The sequence below is a fragment of the Thunnus albacares genome, chromosome 3 (assembly GCF_914725855.1).
Source record: "Thunnus albacares chromosome 3, fThuAlb1.1, whole genome shotgun sequence".
Taxonomy (NCBI): Eukaryota; Metazoa; Chordata; class Actinopteri; order Scombriformes; family Scombridae; genus Thunnus; species Thunnus albacares.
In genome coordinates, this window is record NC_058108.1 from 12274103 (window position 1) to 12293629 (window position 19527).

At 44.5% G+C, this 19527-nt stretch overlaps 1 protein-coding gene across 2 annotated transcripts; it reads left to right on the forward strand.

The window, feature by feature from the left end:
- Positions 1 to 347: 347 nt before the first annotated feature.
- LOC122979234 (axin-2-like) lies at positions 348 to 17828 on the forward strand. 2 transcript variants are annotated; one of them, XM_044346530.1, is made up of 11 exons: positions 348 to 658; positions 2205 to 3148; positions 5728 to 5868; positions 8619 to 8721; positions 10606 to 10746; positions 11333 to 11754; positions 11896 to 12045; positions 12163 to 12396; positions 12584 to 12688; positions 13308 to 13433; positions 16080 to 17828. In XM_044346530.1, the coding sequence occupies exons 2-11, from the start codon at positions 2316 to 2318 to the stop codon at positions 16204 to 16206; spliced, it is 2382 nt and encodes a 793-aa protein (XP_044202465.1). In that variant the 5' UTR covers positions 348 to 658; positions 2205 to 2315; the 3' UTR covers positions 16207 to 17828. The 2 variants fall into 2 exon arrangements, with proteins under 2 accessions (XP_044202465.1, XP_044202464.1); XM_044346529.1 differs by lacking the exon at positions 348 to 658 and adding an exon at positions 967 to 1290.
- The last annotated feature ends 1699 nt before the right edge of the window (positions 17829 to 19527 follow it).

Below are 19527 nucleotides of genomic sequence, written 5' to 3' on the forward strand. Positions count from 1 at the left end.
CGCTTTTGTTTGCTTTGTGTTTCTGTTGAAACTTTGTGTAGTAACAGACGGACTGTAAGAATAATGCTATTGGCGCGGTAGATCACTTACTTCTGACGCTCCAAAGCCTCGGGGAGTTGGCTCTAGATTGCCTGTCTTTGATAAGGTCCTGGCACACGTGTAAATTATTTCCCTGTCTAGAAAAGTTTATTAAATGTTAGTTAACTTAAAACGCATAGTTTTGCTGACGAAGAAGTGATAAAGGAGAGATATGTTGCCATTTGTGGCTGTTTCCATTCCTTTGTCTTCATTTTAGCTCATTTTATTTTGCTTTATTTCATTTTTATTGCAAAGATGAGACGCTGTGTTTTTATGTATCTTCCGGGACCAGGCCAGCGGTTTTTTACTTTGAAGTCCACAGTTAAACCTTCAGCCCAGTTGGTTTAGAAACAGCCCGGAGGATTTCTACCGCCTGCCATGACTTCTTGAAACACTACCTGGGGAGAAAAGTCGAGAGGAAAACGCGTCTCTCTTTTATTCGCGGTTGCACTAATGTTGCCCAATGTGATAGACAGTACAGGACGGAGAAGAGCGCCGAGGCGGTTGTAGGCACAGCTTGTTGTTGGACTACTTAACTTTAACGTTTTCTAATCAGGGAGGCTGTTCGGGTACATGGATGGTAAGTTGTAGGAAAGCTGTTCCACAGGCCCCCTCTCTTGGCCGCTTTGATGTGCTGCTGCTGAGCTTTGAAGTTGAGAAATGCGGGCTATGTTTCTTGTTTGTGGGCGAGAAATACGGTGAGATAGATAAGAAGCTTATGTGTATGTGTGTGTGTGTGTGTGTGTGTGTGTGTGTGTGTGTGTGTGTGTGTGTGTGTGTGTGTATGTGTGTGTGTGTGTGTGAGTGAGTGAATGTTTGAATGTGTAGCTCAGATAAAAACCGAATATTTGTCGGGTGGTGCGTCTCCAAGCTGGGAAAAAGTGGGATGTATTCTTCAGTCAGAGCCCCCCCCTCCCCTCCACCTCCTCTTTTACCTCCTCCAGATTTTGACACCCCCAGTGATCTACATAGGGACTGAGCCTGCCTACTCTGAGGTCAGTTGTTGAATGGGACAGGGTACATTAAACTACAGCAGTTGTTTTGCAGCGATATACGACACATGTGGCACGGTACAGGCTTTGATAGTCCGTCGTCGCTTTTTGTGCTGGATTACTGTTTTGAGAGTTTTGGACCGTACTCAGCTCTTCTGAAAATGGAGTAATAATTCAACTTTTTAACGGGTTTTACACTGGTTGGATCTGCTCTGCGATGGTATGTTTTACGCACGTTTATTTAGACTTCATCCATCGGATTTAAGCATCGCTTTCACCATTCTGTACACTTACACTGCCTGTTGAGAGTGTGGAAGTCATTACATAGCATTTGCAACAGCCGAGCACACACTTTATTTTGTTTTAGAGGCTTAACGTAACAATGTTGCAGTCTCCTTCGATTCGGCGCCGAGGCTCCGATTAAAATCACTCATCCGTTGGATGAGGTTTTACTCCAAATATAACACGTCTTTTCTGTCGTGTTGGTAGTTCAGACACGTTGCCGGGGCTGTGGCTTTAATAATGTGCTGTAATAGCCTTCTTGGGTAGGTATTAAGACGATTGATCGCTTACATTTACGCACGGGCGACTGGCTTTTCCCGCGGGGCTTTTTACCCCCGGTACATTACAACGTTTAAGGTCATTATGGTGCAGATCAGACGCATTTCTACTCGTCTGTACATTTCTGGGATGGTGAGGATAAGTGTGGGCTCCGAGTGAAAATGAGTCGGTGTGTGTATGTGTGTGATGCAGACCGGGGTAGGGTACGGTCGTCCGAAACAGATTGGGAATTAATTGGAGTTGAAGCCTGTGACATGGACTCGTTAGGAAAACACGTGTAAGCCACAGTTGTGAGAATACGGTTTTGGTAAAGAGTGAGGCTCAGATATGACTGTGATATGATTGTTCATGTAAAATGTTTTTGATGTGACAAATCAATGCACGTTGAGAATGTAGGCTGCAGTTGATCTCTCATTTAGATTATAAATAGATAAATGAAACGAAAAAAAAGCCTTTCATATTTCCTTTCTCTGTGAACCCGGCGAGGGGTTTTGAAAGGGACTGTTTACTTGATGTCTTTCTTTGAAGTTCAGCAGGATATGGCTTTGATTAGATCAATACTTTGTGTTTCAGAGTGAAGAGGAGCTGAGAAGCTCCCCCGCTGCTTTTAGAGAGTGAGGAGGATTAGGCTGGAGCTCAGTGGAGGCACGACGGCACTCTCACACGGCAACCGGAGCTGGAGCCATGAGCAGGGCGCTTACGGAGCACATCAGCAGTAGCTTCCGAGAAGATGCTCCTCGTCCTCCGGTACCGGGGGAGGAGGGAGAGGCGTCATGCTACAACCCCAGCAGATCTGCCAAAATGAGAGCCCAGAGTAAGGTTAAAGATAGCCCCGTCGCCGCCGCGCCTCCCGGCTCCACACCGCGGAGGAACGAGGATGGACTCGGGGAGCCAGAGGGCAGCGCGTCCCCGGACTCGCCCCTAGTCCGGTGGACAAAGTCTCTGCATTTTCTTCTGGGCGACCAAGACGGTGCTCACCTCTTCAGGACCTTTTTGGAGCGGGAGAATTGCGTGGACACTTTGGACTTTTGGTTCGCCTGCAACGGCTTCAGGCAAATGGACTTAAAGGATACCAAAACGTTGCGAGTTGCCAAAGTTATTTTCAAGCGGTACATTGAGAACAACAGCATTGTCGCCAAGCAGCTGAAACCCGCCACCAAGACCTTCATAAGGGATAGTATTAAGAAACAACAAATAGACTCTGTCATGTTTGACCAGGCACAGACGGAAATTCAGTCGAACATGGAAGAGAATGCATACCAGATGTTTTTGACCTCTGACATATACCTCGAATACGTGCGCACCGGGTGCGAGAACGCCGCGTACGTGAACCACGGCGGACTCGGCAGCCTCAAGCTGATGTGCGGATACCTTCCTCCTCTCATGGAGGAAGAGGAGTGGAGTTGTAATGACCTAAAGGCAAAAGCGTTAGGGTCTGTGGTTGGACTGTCTGCGAAAACCCTGAGGGCTACTGCTACCATCCGGACAGCAGCTGAAGTACTGGAGAATAGTTGCAGGTAAGAGCAGCGCTCACCTTACGTTAGAGGATGCATGCCTTTGTCATTACATCTTAGTGCATGAGGACTTTTTTTTTTATTACTTTATTTACTTTCCTCTTGTTCATTATTCCTTCATTAGTTAAACTACAGTGAATATGTGGTAGTTGGTAGTTATTTAACAAATGCCTTAGAGAGAAAGGCACTTGATCAAAGGGTCTCAGAGGAACATGCCTGTATATTTGTGCCCTCCTGCCTTGCAGTTAGTCAAGGGGTTGGAGGGGTGGAGGGGCGGGGTGGGTACAAAACATCAATGGATCTGAGCCTTCCTTTTAAGTAAATGGTGTCTTGCAGGCAGCCCTCTGCTGGCTTGCTCAAGTTTCCTGTGCTTTGAAACCCTTCCTCCGGTTCAGGCACAAAGTCAGACACCAAGACTCAGACTGTTACAGCTACATGAAACAGTATGATGCTATTGTAAAGTTATGCAGTACATCTCTATTAAATCTACTAACTTAGCCATATTGTTAGTGTACACCATCATAAAATCTCCCAACCCAAAGAAATGCTAGTACAGAGTTAAGAGAACTTGTGCAGTCAGTCTTGTGCCAAGCGGAGATATTGTTCTCTTGGTCAGAGATGAAAGCAGAACTGTTTGTGGAAAGCATTTAGGCTTTTATCTTCAGAGCCCTTCCCACACATTGTCCAACAGCTGAAATCTTTTTAAGCCAGGAACATTTTCAAAAACTGGATTTTATGCATGAGCCTCCATCAAAGGGTACTTTAAAAATGTTTTGCTCAACTACTTTGTCCTCACATCTGGACACAATTATAACTGAGAGGTTTGACAATGTCTTGATGCTTTGGTATTTGTAGGAAAAGTGCAATTTAAAGATAATCCATACTTTCCTTGTCAAGTTAACCAAACATTTTGTGAGACTAAGGTTTGAAAATTGCCTCTAGTATGACTTTTTAATAACAGTGTAAAAACTAATTGATTAAGTCTAATAACTCAACTTAAACAGTCCCTTGAGAATTTTATCTTTCATGTGAGCAGACGTCAGATAACATCATAGCACAATTACTCATTTGCCTCAAAGTGGCCATGTTTAGTTAGGAACCAATAAGCACAGGGTTTGTTGACATGTGAGCATCTCCTGGTTTCCTGGTGTGATCCCCTGCATTCTTGGTTTTCACTAAAAGAAAAGCGGGAGGGAGAGAGCCCCTTTTTCTCCCTTCTGTCACCCGTGCTCTCCCCCTTTCCCCCTGCCCCTCACCATCTCTTTAGGTCAACCAATTTCCATCTCAAACATGTGGAACTAATTTTGCCACTGCACAGATTCCTTTTTTCTCCTCTTTTGAGAAACCTCCAATTCTCAACTCCAAAGTGATAGAAAAACAAAACAAAAAACATAACATCCTCAACTCAGTTCCTCAGCTTCAACCGCAGATCCTACTTTGCCATAGATTGTGTGTGAATCTCAGTGTTTTCCTCTCTCTTTCTTTTCTATCCAACACTTATCTCTCCTTTTTGAAAAAAAATCTGTCTGACAGAGACTAAGCATGCTTTGGAGAGAGACAGGGAGAGACAAGAGAAGGGGAAGGGGGAAAGACAGGAAGGGGGGGATCATGAAAGAAAGAAAAGAGATGGAGAAAGAGAGTGGGGGGTGCAGAGAGCCCAGCTGTGCTAAATACCTGACTCTTTGCGCGGACCTTCCAAAGGTCAGGTTTGTGCTTGGGGCCTACGGCTTTAGTCATGCTGGGGTTCTCCTCTCAGCACTCCCGGCAGAAGGCATTCTCATAAAGAAAGGGGCCCTCCTTCCCCCTTTCCCTCTCTCCCTCTCCCTCCCTCCCTCCCTCTCTAAAGCTCAAGTTCCCCCTTCCTCTTCTTCCCTCTCTCTTCCTTGTCCACCCCCTTCACTACTGGAACAGGAATGCAACACAGCAGGAGAGTAGAAAGACAGGGAGAGAGACTTTAGAAAGGAAAGCAGGGGAGAGTGGGTAAAGGAGGGGCCCCAGACTGAATGATGGAGAGAGGGAGAGATAGAAGTGGGAGAGTGTGGAAGAGAAAACACTCCAAGGAAAGAGAGAGTGGAGTTTCAGAGTGGAAAAGTGGAGGAGTATGGGCTGGCCCAAACAAAAGGGTGGGGAGATAACAGAAGAGAGGGAAAGAAGGGAAATACTGTTGTTCATTCACACACAGCAAGGCTGCTCACTTCACTCACTCCAACTGTCACCCCTCAACCCCGCCAAACACACACACAACCCCTGTATGTTATGGGGGGGAGGGGGGAATGAAAGAGAGAAGGAAAGAAAGACCAGAAAAAGAGAACCCATAGCTCAATCTCTTAATATGGTTGTCAAATTCCTCCAGCCCCAAAGTCTCATGAAAGTGACTCTAATTACAGAAATCTGCACAGAACATCAACAAAACAAACTCCAAGCTGTCACGTTTCCTTTTAAATTTGGATAAAATGAAGACAGAAGCACGGGGTAAATAAACTTCACCCAACTCTGTCATAACTCTTCACTGTCCTTGCTTCACACCACAACTTTGAAAGACATCACATAAAAATGTGGAAAATCTCTTCCTGGGTCCACAGGTCCCACCGTCGGGGAGACCCTGCCAGCCCTTACTTTGTCAATTCCGGCTACATCTTTGCCCCTGCCACCAGTGCCAATGACAGTGAGATCTCCAGCGATGCCACAACGGACGATTCCATGTCCATGACGGACAGTAGCGTGTAAGTGTTTTTAGATTTTATTGAAATCAAAAAGTAGGTGGGTCAGTTTCATTTCAACTCAGCCTTCTCCGGAGATAATGTAGCAACTTCAAAAGGCTCATTTCCATTCAGCTGACCCTGGCCAAAGCTCTGTGAATTTTATTATTTCCATAGTATCTTAATGTGCTTGGAACAAAGTTCAGTCAACACCTTTCCAGGAAAATGTTGAGAGATGTGAAGAAAAATATTTGGCCTTGTAGTTCAACAGATTCAGCGTTTCTTGGGGCCAGGGGACTGCACTGTTGCGAAATAATGGTCTGTAATGTATTTTAATTATACAGGTAATTCTATTAATGTGTAGTTGTTGCTGTGGCCTCCAGGGAGATAACTCTGGGAAAGTCATTATGTCTGAAGACCTTTTGAAGTTTATTCTGATGCGTTGCAGGCTGGAGAGAAGGGAGAAAAAAATGAGATCGTCTTGATGTGGGTGGGGGCGTTGCCTCATTTTCCTCAAAGTTGAAATGTATCCATCCCACCCACCCTTCTGCCACAACAGACTTGTTTTTTTCATATTATCTAATCGCTTTTTCCCTTTGAAGAACTGGAGGAGAGGGGGAGGGAAATGGCCATTCGGGCCTCAAGACAAACTCATTGAAAAATGTTGGCACCAAATGAAAGGAGGCTTACTCACATGGTGGGTCGGTTTCCTGCCACTGGCCTCTGCGGCGTGCTGAGATCATGTGTCTGCGAGGCTTTCACAGGGGTTACTCATTGCTAGACCTTGGGACAAGGCATGAGGAACTCCCCCTGGCCAGACTAGGGCACCCCCAAAAAATCACCTCCACCCACCCAACCCTCCACAGCTTCTCTCCTCCACCCTCCAGAGCCAATAGCAGGAGTGGTGAGGCTCGAAGTGCAAGGGAGTGAGAAAATAAAGTGCATGGAGTATAAAGGGCTTAACTGAATCGCTTTCAGCCTATTGTTAGGTGAGGGGAGCTTAGGGGGATAAGAGGGTGGCTGGCTGCTTTGAAAATGACTTGCACAACTGAATAGGAGATCCCCATAAAGTAAGGGCCCATGAAACCATGAAAGAGTCCACGGCTGTTTTCTCTTCCCCAACCTGCACAAAGCACCCGGTCGTCAAATGGTTCACCAGGGTGGGGACAGTTTGGGTTGATAAAAACATAGTTAGTGAGAGGGAAGTTGGCGAGCTTTGTTTGGGTATGATGTTTTGCCACTAAGTTTGGGGTTCCTTTTAGCGCACAAATTCCTCTGGGCTGTTGAGTTTTACTTTTGAAGAGTTTCCTGTGTTTCTTCCTGCGCCTTGAGGGATGATGGCTTGTAGTCTCAAGGGTAGAGTTTGTGAAGCATTGATTTTGGTAGGAGGCCCAACTTACAAGAAGCTTGTTGCAACACTGGTGATATCTGCAGCTTGGCTTCATTATCTGATTCTTCTTGACAGTGTCACTCTGAAATGTGACTTGCAGAACTTGGTCAGATGAATAAAGAAGAAAAAATAGATTCATTGTTGTACAGCGTCATCTGTCAAAGTCATATTCTTTTAATAGTTCTCACTAAGGTCTTTGACACAGAGATCTCTCCTGTCCTTGTCCCCAGCTCTCTCTCCACCCCTAACTGATTTTAATAAAAAACGCAGCTTCTTCCTCTCTCATTCGAGGGAACAATTTGATTAGTGCGTCCTTTTATTGTGGTTAAAAGCCACACTGCAAATTTGAATCTCATTTCCCAGATAAAGAACAAGAAGAGGAGGATTTGGGAAGGGGGGATAGAAGAAGGGGTGGGGGGATTTTTTTTCTCTTTTTGCTTATATCTTATTTATGGATTTACTTGGACGCTGGGGAATGCTGCTGCACCAACTTCAAACATTACCTTATCTTACAAACCAGCCTTTTGATGTTGCTGAGATCAGAGGCTCACAGCAGAGCGCTTGCCAAACGAAGATGGCAGCGGGTGCATATGTGCATGAGTGTGAGATTTCAAAGAGGCAGCAGAAAAAGTAGCGTTTGGGCTAGGTCAGACACTTCTGAGCAGCCAAAACGGCCAAGATAATTGGCCCAGCTTAAGTGGCAGCTGACTGGAAAAGCTAGCAGACACAGAATGAAAAACTGAGAATAAGATTCCCAGAATAAATGCTTAATTGTCCAGAGACTACTAGTCTTCCTAGCTACATCTCTATTTTCATATTAATATATCAGAGCTACAAAACCAGAAGCATTTGCTAGCCTGCTTTAGCCTGAAGTAGTTTCTGACTCTTACCAGCTACTGAGGTTACTGCTAATTCTTTTGCTTTTTAAACAACTGCTGTCAGTTGACAAGGACTAATCTTCAAGGACTAATCAGTGGGACTCTTCTTTTGAAGCCCACAGTAGGATGTTTAGCATATCTCGCCTATTGTCCTGGTGTGTTTTGTTATGTGTGTTTTTGTTGCCTTGGCTTCAAGGGTTCCGAGGTCTTTTGATTTAGCTTAGTGTGCCTAGTGGGTGGTTACTGGGTGGTGTTGTGTCAGTCACTTCAATGATGAACTACCTCCTAAGGGTTTTTTCGCCACAAACATTGGCTAATGGTGCTAATGCACCAGCAGTTGGTGTTCAAGCATTTAGTAGAGGGGCAGTAAATGAGCAAAAATAACATCCACCAGATAGTTGATTATAACATATCAGTGTAATTGAAAATTTAGTCTCTGAGTGGTCTGTGATTGACTTTTTTTTAAAACCAAATGTAAATGTCTATATCTTAATTTATTTCTACAGAGATGGAATCCCTCCATATAAGCTGGGCACCAAGAAGCAGCTCCAGCGAGAGATGCATCGCAGTGTCAAGATCAATGGCCAGATTTCGCTACCCCACTTTCCTGTAAGTCCTACTTGTTTAAGTTCTACTTCCTGTCTCAGTGTTGCCTTTTTTGTAATCCGCCAAACTCAAACTTCTACACACTGAAAGACAACTGGGTCCTGATTCCCTCGAGGAGTTCTCCTTTATTTTATTTTATTTTTTTCAGAGAGCATGTTGTGACAGAATACTATATTTCATTGCCCCGCTCGTTTTCATATAAAAGTCAGGGTAAATGAAAGGCAGGATTTGCATACCACTTCACTTCCTCTTCTGCCGTTTCAAGCCGCCCCCTTCCCCCATCCAAGTAGCTTCTGTACGGCTGTAAATATAAACTCATCGTTGTATTCCTTCTCTGTAACTGTAGTATGTCGTGCAGCGTCACAGCTTCATGTGTTTTCGATGATAATAGCTGTGGTTGTAGCCTAGGTAATAGACATCACGGCAATATTAAAGGTGATAAATTCAACAATCAAATGATTCTGTGAATGACATAAATGAATGCCAACATTACTGTTAAAATCCCAGCAGATTAATGGGAGTCATAGCACTGCTCAATTACACTTTCCTCTACTCTCACCCTGGTCCCATTACTATTTGGGTCATGCTGTGTGTGTGCTTTGAACACACACTGTTGAAGATTTTGTTGACCTGCTGAAGTTGTTGTGGGAAGGTTTAAGGAACTGGGTTAGAACAGATTGACACAGGTTAGGAGGCGGATACGTTTGAGACAAGAAAAGAAATATAAAATTCTTTTGTCTTCATATCCAAACACAGGTATGTGTATGTGGAAGAGTTATGTGTGTGTTTGTGCATGCATTTGACAGTGTTGTCTGTTCCCCCTTTTTTCTCTCTTCCTCTCTGTCTTTTCTCGCTCTCAATTTCTCTCTCTTTTCCTTTCCCACTTGCACTCCTTTAATGTCTCCCTCCTGATTTGGAGATGGCTCTGTCTCCCATGATGCACCAGCCCCAGGCAGCAGGGGCCCCGTGCAGGGCTGGCGCTCCTTTGCCAGCAGCTCCGCTTGCCTTTCTTCTTCTTCCCTTCATCGTGTCTACAAAGAGATGAGAGGAACAACAAAAAAAGAGTCAAAATCAAGAAAGCCAGTGTGCCAAATAACAAAAAAGTAAGAAAGGGAGAGAGAGAAACCGGCGCATAAAGTTAAAGAAAAAGGAGGATAATGTGACTAGAGTACCTCTGAGCTGCCCTGCATGCAGCCGGGAAATAAATTACTACTTCCCCTCAGATCTTCCCAGTATTTGACTCCTCTATCCTCTCCCTCCCTCTTTTCCCTCCTCTCTGTCTCGCTCTCGCTCTGCCACCATTGCCACTTCACAAACGCACATCTCAATCCTCTTCCTCTTTTTTCATGCTGTTAATTTTGTCCCCTTCTCCCTTTTTTCTTCCCTTCTCCTCTCCTCACTCTCTCTTCTCTGTCGATATCTGGCTTTTATTCGGAGATTTAAAGCTGCGTGTCCCTCCCACCCCTAGTGTGCGTTTGATGTTTGACAAGGGCCCTTTGAAGTGTGCTGACTTCAGAGGCTGCCTAGCTGATGGCTTGGTCGGGCTACAGAGGGTGCAGGCAGGGGGCCTCCCCTCCGAGCGAGACCAACTGCTACCCCGCCATTGCTACCCCTTTCTCTCCCCCTCGCCCAGTAGCCTGGCACTGCCAAGGGCACTGGGCATGAGAAGATCTGGGGAGGGACGGGTGGCGGAGAAGGTTCAGGTTAGCTTGAGGGCAAGGGCATCTGGATTAGGCCTTTTGGAATAGTAGCAGGCTTTTTGGAACAAGATGGGATTAGGGCAAGGGCAGTGGATTAATGCACCATATTGCATTCATCAGAAACACTAAGCACTTACACTCGCACACACACTAAAGTGTCCTTCCCCCTGCATTGTTTACCCTGCAGAGGACACATCGGCTGCCTAAGGAGATGACCCCCGTTGAGCCCTCAGCTTTTGCTGCTCAGCTCATAGCCCGGCTGGAGAAGCTGAAGCGAGAGCAGGACACCATGAGCTCATTGGAGGAGAGGCTGCAGCAGATCCAGGAGGTACAGATGCATACAAACCTGTTATGACACTTTCACCAACATTTAGCATGGCAGCCACTTGTGAATTCTAACTTTTATCCAAGTTAGGTCAGGACGATTGTTCCTTACTGCACTACAAAAGCCTTTATGCCAACTTTAGCATGTCGAAGAACAGGGATAAGACCAAGGGATTTGAAAGTCTGTCTTGGTTTAGCTACTTCTTCCTTTTCCCTCTCTGTCCTCCACTATTTCACCAGGAGGAACTTTCAAACTTATGTTTCTAGACACACTTGCAAGTTCCTTCAAATAGTTAGCACTTAGCTTCTCTCCAGTGGCACGTTTGCTGAGTATGTGTAGTGCCAGTCTCTTTGTGAAGCACAGGCACACTCTGCATTATAGATGAAGCGCACCCAAAGCCTGTTAGCGAAGATAACAGTACGGCAAAAAGGAAACTCAAATCAAGTTATCCAAGCGTTTGCTCTCACTGACTTCAGAGGATGATAGATATAAGTTGGTGTAAGTTGATACATAAATTCCTCTGCTTGTGTCTGTGTATGAATGTTTCGTCAATTGCCTGAACTTTTCTTTTCTTTCTTTGCCTGTCCAGGAGGAGGAAAGGGAGGAAAGCGGCGACCTCACCAGCAACACCTCCCTCCATCACCCTCTGCTCCCATCTGGCAGTCAGTGTGAGGAAGACCCCCAGGCTATCCTAGACGAACACCTATCCCGTGTCCTGAAGACACCTGGCTGCCAGTCACCAGGTGTGGTTCGGCACTCACCGCGCTCAGGCTCCCCCGATCGGACGGGCGCTTTGGTGTCCTCTGGCCACGGGCCCTTCTTTGGTGCTTATCCTGGGGCCACCAAGGTTCTGATGACAGGCAGGCAGTCCACAAAGCACATTCACCACCACTACATCCACCATCATCACGCTGGGCCCAAGACCAAGGAGCAGATTGAGGCTGAGGCGGCTCAGCGTGTGCAGTGCCTCTGCCCTCCAGGGGGCGCCAATTATTCCGACTTCACCCCTGCGTGAGTGTAACTTCTTAGCTATGCTGGAACCAGTTGTCAGTCAGCATTGTACATTAGCCCTTAGTACCTGATTACTTAAATTCCCTCAGTGGTAAAACTGCTCTTTCTCTGGTCCTAACTTGCTTTGCCTTCTTCCTCCAGTCGCTGCAGCACTTTGTCCAGACGGCCAGTCAAGGCTACCGATGAGGGCGTGTCTCCACCACGTCTTCCCCTAGATGCCACCGACCGCTCTCAGAATGTTTGGCAGTGGATCCTGGAGAGTGAGAGGCAGGGCAAGCACAAGCCACACAGGTAAGTGTCTGTCAGGAATCACCACGACATCATCTGTACCACAGAATGGCCTCCAAAGAACAGTACAGTCTTGAGTTCACTACTCATGTTATATATTGACTCCTTTTAATCGAACAGCACTCAAGGTCTAAAGAAGTCCAACCCCCTTGACTCCAAGACCCCGCCCAGTCGGACTCACTCCTCTTGGGGTGGAGGCGGTATCGGCAGTGGGGCTCACCTCCGTGGTCACCACCCTGGCCATCCGTTCATACAGGACCCAGCCATGCCACCCCTGCCCCCACCCAACACCCTGGCACAGCTGGAGGAGGCCTGCCGCAGACTAGAGGAGGTTTCCAAGCCGCCGAAACAGAGGTAGGCAAACTCCGACACACTTAGAACACACATTCAACCGTGCACATAAAACCAAAACTGCCGATCATATTCCCCAGCTTCCACATCTGATTGACCACATCAGTGTTTACTGTAAACGGTGTCCAGTGATTTCTCTTCATACTGATGTGAGTACTGATTCGTATTGATCTCTCTGTGATTTTGACAGACATTCAGCAGCAGCCAGCAGCCTTCAGAGAGACAGGAGCCATCCAGCAGCTGCTTTCCCCACTGGAGGAAGCCCTCTAGCCAGCTCTGGACTGCAAACAGACGAGTACGGATTTCTCTTTTTAATCTGTAACACATTACTGTCTTTGTTTCTACAATTCTATTTTTCTTCATTTCTTTTGCACTTGCTTTCTAGTCTTCTAATAGAATTCATTCCTGTTACACTTAGACACTTTTTTGATCATTCCCTCTCTCTCCAAGCTTGTGTTTTCATTCTCTTCCTCCCAGATTTTCTTGCTCTTCCCTTCAAAGAGAGATGTTGTGAGTCAGCATAGCTATGTCTTTGAACTCCTCTTCTCTCGCTTTTTAATCATTTAAGATTAAACATGCTTTAATACGGAATCCTAACTACCCACCCGTCTCCCAACACACACACTCACCAGTGGAACCCAACAAAGATGTGTTGAGTAGCCCCTGGTAACTCAAGTTTATTGGCTCCTTTCACACATTTGTTTTTGAATGGGGTGGGTGTTTGATGTTAAGCCGCAGACAACCTGACTGTGAGGCCTCTTTTAGTTTTTAATTGGTTGACCGTCAGTGAGCCAGCTGTCTGTTGGCATCCTTAATTAATATTAGTCCAAAGAATTGTTGTCTACATTCAACAATCTTACCCTTTTTCCTACAAGTCCAGATGTTGAAAACCCATTTTCATTTTGCATTCTCAGGTCTAAGGAGCTAGTGGTCACCTACTTCTTCTGTGGTGAGGAGATTCCTTATCGCAGTATGATGAAGACCCACTGCCTCACCCTGGGACACTTCAAGGAACAACTTAGCAAGAAAGGCAACTACAGGTAAATACACCACTGACAACACCACAGAGATCACAATACACTAGCACATACTTAATTAGATGTTTATGCACACCTGTTTGGTTGTGTTTGAAGCTGTTGCGGGGTTAGTTAGCTGTTAATGTATGTGCATTTGTTATTGGTCATGTACTGTATATGCTCATCTGCTGAGTGGTAGTGTGAAATACTGGAGCCCAATAGTTGAAAAGAAACTGGGCTGATCCACTGTATTCAGAGCTTACACACACAGAGAGAAGGGGGGTGTTCTGGAGCAAATTTTTTCTCACATCTGGTACTGATTTCCATGGTAAGGCAGCCTTAATAAATATGGCTTTGAAGCCTAGGCCATTTTATTTTGTGCACAAAGACCATTGCAAGGCCTTCAAATTCCTCCTCCACATTATTGCATCAGGCATTAAAATCAAATGCCGCAAGCACTTTCTTCTGTTAATGACTGATAGCAGTTAACACAGCAAACATACCTCCTGTTAATGTCAGACATTGAGAGGAAATTCTTAAACAATGTGAGGACTTGTTAGATAATTTATAATATTGTCGGTTAAAAGAAATATCAAAAAAGAAAGCCCTCAGTTAAGTTCAAGCTTGCATTATCAAGTAACTATTCCAGTACTGCTTAGGTTGTTTGCCACTGAAAAGACATGAAGCCTGCATGCCCATGACATCAACATTAGGTTACAGCCACATCTGCTTGTTAGGCAAGAGAGAGAAGGCCTGCAAACAAGTCATTGCACCCCTGCTGTCACATAACTCTTCAGCGAGCGAGAGAAAAGGGGGAGATGGGGATGAAGCGTCTGGCTTCAATGGCAGCAGAATGTGTGGAGTTGGTTAATTTGGACATGGCAACGGTACAGCGGAGAACAGTACGCTGCAGCTCTGCCAGACGATATTGGTGCCAGATGTTGCGAAGAGAGAAAAATCCTGCCACATAAAACATGTTCCAATGGAAAGGCTCCTTCTGTCTCTCTCTGTCTCACTCTGAAACAAAGTGATGACTTTGAACTATTTGTGAGTGAGAATGTAGCATTTTCCTCAAAAAAAATTGCCCCGCCAATTACATTGAGAAGGGTCACGCATTTAGTTGGTTTATAATAATGAAGATGAGAAGGCCAAATCCTGCCCAGCCGAGCATAGACAACAGAGAAGAAGTTTGCTGAAATGCCATATCATTAAACAAAGCCATCACCGCTCTGTCACATAGCTGCACACTTGAATAGAAGCTCTTGCAGTTGTGGTAACACAACCTCCTCCTCCTTTGTTTGTGTGTAATTACAATCAACATGGGAAATAAAACTGTATGTGTACGTTTTTGAATGCCTCTCCTTACATGTGATGTTTGAATGACTCTAAGCTGAGCAATTGCTCATAAAACACAGAGCTTTTTTTTCTTTTTTTTTTGTCTTTTTTTTGTATTCTGAACGCAGGCACACATGGGCAAAATGAGGCATTTTTCCATTACAAAGCTTATCATTAAATCCCCTCCTGCTGATCTTTTGCTGGGTTTAAAGTAGAGAGGAGAAATCATTAGGAGCTCCAGGAGACTTCACAGTCACTGGGACCAAGCTAACCCTGGGAGTTATCTCTGCTTGAGAGAAGAAGAAGAGTGGGCTAGCTAGGTGACCTGTGACCTCCAGGAGACTGTCTGAGTGGTCGTCCTCCTCCCCCCTCCCGGGGTAAAGCCCCTCAGGCTCGGCCCACATCCAACCTATCACACCCACTCACTGGGCCAGTGAAGGCCTCCACTCCACTTCCCCCTGCTTTCTTCCTTTTCTGCTCCCTCTTTTTTCCTCTGTTCTCCGCTGGTGATCGGAAAGCTGCCCGAAGTGTGTGTATATGTGTGTGTGTGTGTGTGTGTGTGTGTGTATGTGTGGTGAGATGGCAAGTGTGTATTTGTATGTGTAAGGGAGTAACATAGGGTGTGTGTGTGTTTATATGCAAGCAGCGGAGTGTGCACTTGCAGTCACAGGCAGACTCTCAGGCACCTGAAATGTCAACCTGTGTGACAGAAAGGCCCTTCATTTGACAGCCAGCCCAATTAGAAGCCATGGAGACACAGAAAGGGAGGAGGGCACTGCTGAAGAGAGAGAGGAGGGGGGACTAAAGACAGCCTCTAATTAACCCTTCAACTTTAATAAGACCTTGCAGGACAGATAGACATCTATTGAATGGCCAACAGTCATGATGAACAAGTGGATGAGGAGACAACCACACATGGATGAACACACACACACATACAGGCTGTTTCTAGCAGCTTGAATTATCACAGGGAGCGTTTAAACGGAGGGTTCAGCTCTGTTTGTGCAGCGGTGTGATGTGGAGTCAGGCTCTGCCTTTGATGTGTGCAGGGATGGCATTGAAGGCTATGACTAAGTTGTTTTGAGCAGGATCCATTTCTGGCTCTCAGAGTGTGTGTGTTTGTGTTTGATTTGGACTAAAGGGAGTTGTGCGCGAGCGCGTATATGGAAGTAGTTGTGTAGGTGCCTCAAAGCAGTTTAAAACACGATGAAATGTATCAGATGCACTCCTGCTGCCATTCTGTCAGGTTTCGTTTGAGTTCAATTTTTATTTTTTTCACGTACACCCACGCTCAACATTTTCTAATCACAGACCTCTCTCTTTGTTTCTCCTCAGGTACTACTTCAAGAAGGCCAGCGATGAGTTTGAGTGTGGTGCTGTGTTCGAGGAGGTGTGGGAAGATGCCACCGTGTTGCCCATGTATGAAGGCAAGGTCCTGGGCAAGGTGGAGAGGATGGACTAAAAGCCACTTTGTTGCCAACCAACCAATGCCCTTCCTTGCCCAACCAAAAGCTAAACTGTCCCTAAAAACTTGAGCAAGAGACTCTGTGTAATTAACAAAAAACACTCTGGACTCCTGTTTGTTTTTGTTTTTTTTCTATTTCTTAATATTAAGCTAAACAGAGTTAATATATCCAGCACAAGAGGAGTGATTGAAGGAAGACGAGCCAATGAAGTATGCCGAACCCAGAGGAGGTACTGCCCCTCCCTGACTTTCTCAACCAATCAGCCTTAGAAACACAAGGGAATGACATGAGCGACTTTAAAAGACCAATACAAGGATGATGATGATGATGATGATAATGATTGGAGGCCAGTGGGGGTGAGACCCTGCCTCTTCTTGAATATAACCACTGAAGATGTAGATGGCACCGGCTTCACGGCCGAGTGCAACGGACTAGCAGGCGCTGAAGACGCAGTGCCACCAACCTGCTCTTAACGTTACACTCCAACATCGTTACAAAAACGTCTGTACGTGTGCATATACATACATGCATATATGTATATATACATGTATTATATATATATATAGATGCTTTTTGTCATGAGTTGAAAGTTTTTATTAAGTATTTATTGAAAAAAACAACCCACTCCTTTCCCCTTTCCTCTTTCCCAAGTCTCCTTAAACCTATGTCCCACCCCCTCCCCATTTCCAGCCAATGGGCAAGCTGCTTTGAATGTTGGGAGAATACTGTGGTGATATTGTTTAGTGTTTGTTTTTACTTTACACAAAGGACGTGACACTAGCCTAGCACCTCCCATAGCCTTGTAGCCACGTCTGACCCAAACTAACAACCTTAGCAGTGGTCCTGTCCGAGGCGCACTCCCTTCACTATTCTAATGGTTAATCCCAGTCTTATATGCTGCTGATAGTTTGTAATGTTAAGTTTGTCACACTAGTGTATCCTATCCCTCGTTCTCCCCCTTCCTCTCTTTTTGTCTTCTCTCAGTCCGGCGACAGAGCTCAATCTTTTTTGTTGTGCCTTTGTTTGTAAACCAGGCATTGCACAGGGGGGGGATGAATACAGTTGCAGATACACACAGAGAGGAGACCTGGAGCACAAGTTGTACCATCTAATAATGGCAGTGTTTACAGCCCTCACACCAAAATAACTTGTGCTAACAAGAACCAGTTTGGGTCACAGAGAATGACTTCTTGAGGAAGTCAGCTAGCGTGTCAAAAAAAAAAACGAAAAGAAAAAAAAACAGAACATTGAAGAATTATGGCTCCGATATCCTTTGAATGTTGTTACAGTAACATCGTATATAGCAGAGCTCCTGTATACATTGTAATTATGCATTCTGAAGTATGGATACTGACACATGTGATGCACACATAGAGTACGCACACACACATAAACAATACACACATATAAACACACTATCGCTGGTGTTTTATGAGTACAGCACCTGTGCCTACATGGATGCCATACCATGTGCTACCCTGTTTCAGGGTTTTAATATATATCCCTTGGTTTTCAGAAGGGTTTTATGTTGAAAAGATATTTTTATGCTTTTAATAATATCCTGTAATCATGTTTTTTTTGTTTTTGTTTTTACACCACAGCCTTTTTTGTTTTGTTTCATTCTATCTAAACTGTAAATTATACATTATATAAAGAGTTTCATTTTAAGATTTACATGGACCTATAATTATTGTAATTATTGAGAGATGTAGCCTTTATTAAAGTTTTATATTTTTCAAATGAAAGCTGTTGTGCCTGGAATTGCCTTTTTCATGATTCTCCAGAAAAACTGCTTCAAATCGAAAAAAATGCTTGTTTACACTGCAGCTCGACATATCACATATCTTTTCATATTACAGCCAGTTCATACTGCACAGCAAACTTTCCAGCATTAGCAATAGATTATATTTTTCTCTGTGACAGACTTTAAGAGGCAACAAGAGTTGATTGGAAAGTCGCTTTTCCACTTTGTCGAGCTTACAGAGCTGAGGTTGCTCTTGGACACCTGGTGAGGAAGAAACACATATACAATGAGGTTCTTGCAGTTATACAAATCTAGAGAAGCAGAAATCATGAATTCAGCACCTGGAATATTGTTAAATGCTAAGTGTTTAGTATCAAGCATATCAAGGGTGTCCTGGTGTAACATATCACCAAAAAGTCCCCAATTCAGGACTGTCTGGGGACCCTCATTTTTAAGCAAAAAGACCAAAAAATAAACATTTTTAATAACTCAAACTAGGTCCCGCTAAATTCCTTTTTTTGAGGAATAATGTAGCAATGTAATCAAATGTATTACTAGTGAAAGCCCACTAAAATAAAATTTCTGTTATAGCTGGTCAAACAGAAATGTAGCAATATAACTATTATAAATGATAAGAAATATTGGATACTGAAAATGCAGACTCTACACCATACAGCAGTTCTGAAAAGGACGGAATTTGCAAAGTAGGAAATATGTGCGGAACCTGTTGTGAAATATTAGCGAACTGGAATTATTCTTGACAGCTACCTGCTTACTTTGTTACCCTCCTATCTTTCTAAGTAATGAAGAAAGTAATATATTGTTATAGTTGCCTTTATTAAACATGTACTGTAGTGTAGTGCCGTGAGCACATCACACAGTGCAGATGGATGGTGAGAAGGTGACTCTCTGGTTGAACAAAATGAATGATTAAATGAATTCTTGTCATTTCTTCAGTCATTATTGCCAGGAGTTCAAAACATAGCTGGACTGAAAATCTGGAAAACATGACTCATTGCTGAAAAAATGATTGAAGTTTGAATTCATGAATGCAAGCTGTTAATTCACAGCATTAACAGGAATCACTAAAAGCCTGTAACCTTTTGATGCATTACGGTTCCTCAGTGTTTAAATGTGCGGGTTCTGTATTCAGCACTTAAATGGGAAACATTAAGCATGGAAATGGGGGCATGGGCTAATTGGTCCTATTAAAGAGCAATGAGGACCAGCGCTATTCTCTGACAGTCAACACAAACATTAATGAAGCACCCTGCATCCCCTATCAGAGGGCCTAGCCATGTTTGCCTCAATTATCTGGCTTTATTTCAGCAGTGGGAGGAAAAAAATCGTTTAATACCAGGGAATAATTCAGTGGTGGGGAGCGTGATGCTCTCTGCTGCGTGCAGACTCACTCACTTGTACAGCTCAATTCAAATTGTTGACATAAAAAGAGACTTGCAATTGGCAAAAAGCAGAGGTAGCCACGTAACAAAGATAACAACAGTCATTACTGACAAGCTTTCACTTCCCACAAAATGATTTTCTCATTTCTTTCTACCCTGTTAGCTGTTCC

What these genes read in the sequence shown, in the direction of transcription:
- LOC122979234 (XM_044346530.1), top strand. Translation starts at nt 2,316, where the DNA reads ATGAGCAGGGCGCTTACGGAGCACATCAGCAGTAGCTTCCGAGAAGAT. An exon ending in TCCATGACGGACAGTAGCGT is followed by an intron (nt 5,869 to 8,618) that starts GTAAGTGTTTTT and finishes TTATTTCTACAG; the next exon opens with AGATGGAATCCCTCCATATA. An exon ending in GGCAAGCACAAGCCACACAG is followed by an intron (nt 12,046 to 12,162) that starts GTAAGTGTCTGT and finishes TTAATCGAACAG; the next exon opens with CACTCAAGGTCTAAAGAAGT.